Source organism: Otolemur garnettii, unplaced genomic scaffold, assembly GCF_000181295.1.
Source record: "Otolemur garnettii isolate 467f Iridium unplaced genomic scaffold, OtoGar3 scaffold00022, whole genome shotgun sequence".
Taxonomy (NCBI): Eukaryota; Metazoa; Chordata; class Mammalia; order Primates; family Galagidae; genus Otolemur; species Otolemur garnettii.
In genome coordinates, this window is record NW_003852417.1 from 1,474,903 (window position 1) to 1,475,727 (window position 825).

Here is an 825-nt window from a genome sequence, read left to right on the forward strand (position 1 = left end):
GAGTTTGTGATTGCCTTCGAAACCAAACCAAAGGAAACAAGAGACCACAATTCATCCCTGAGTTAGGAAAGACAAAAACCTGGTTACAAGCGACAGGCGTCAAGAGTGGCTGACACAGGGTCCAAAAGAAAAAGAAAAAAGATCAAGGCGCTACCTGCAAGGAGGGACCATCCCTGGTTCAGAAATATGCTGGCCTATATCTCCAGCTGATGAACAGAATTGTCTTATGGGGTCCTCCATAAGAATTCCTGTCATTTCAAAATCCAGAATTCCAATAATATTTTCCCCATAGAAAACTACTATACAAAGGGCTAAATACAATCACCAAAGTTCTATATACTGCTTCATTTTTCATATAATTTGAGTAAAATAGGCTACAGTGGCTGGGTTGGGGAATTAACCAGTGGTCACAATTGTCTCTTAAATGGAAATACACTCTGGATTCCAAATAATAGGAACATAAAAGGCAGTTGGGGAAAATGATCTCTCCACAAGTTAAAAATAGCTTATATCGTACTTTCTGAGAAGTATTTAACTGAAGTAAACAACTTACACACTATAGTATGCCTTGAATGCGCAAATCCTGAAAGGATACAAAGTTACTCCTCAATGTAATATGAATTATCAGTAAAATCAATGTAACTCCAACATCAAACAAGAACACAAGGAGCAGGACTAGTTCACAGGAGGTTCTGCTAACAGAGCAGAGCCGCCACTCATACCTTTGTGCATATTTCAGTGTCAGGGTTGCATTGTAAGATATCTCTCACCATGGTTGCGTTTCCTTTCTCAACAGCCCAATACAAAGCAGTTTTACTGTCCTAT

General features: G+C 39.2%; 1 protein-coding gene across 1 annotated transcript in view; it reads right to left on the reverse strand.

The window, feature by feature from the left end:
• KIDINS220 (kinase D interacting substrate 220) overlaps positions 1–825 on the reverse strand; it is a 133,687-nt gene that overhangs the window by 80,723 nt on the left and 52,139 nt on the right. Inside the window, exon 11 of the mRNA XM_023511805.1 lies at positions 723–821. Coding sequence (XP_023367573.1) covers positions 723–821 — 99 coding nt within the window. The remainder of the gene's footprint in view (positions 1–722; positions 822–825) is intronic.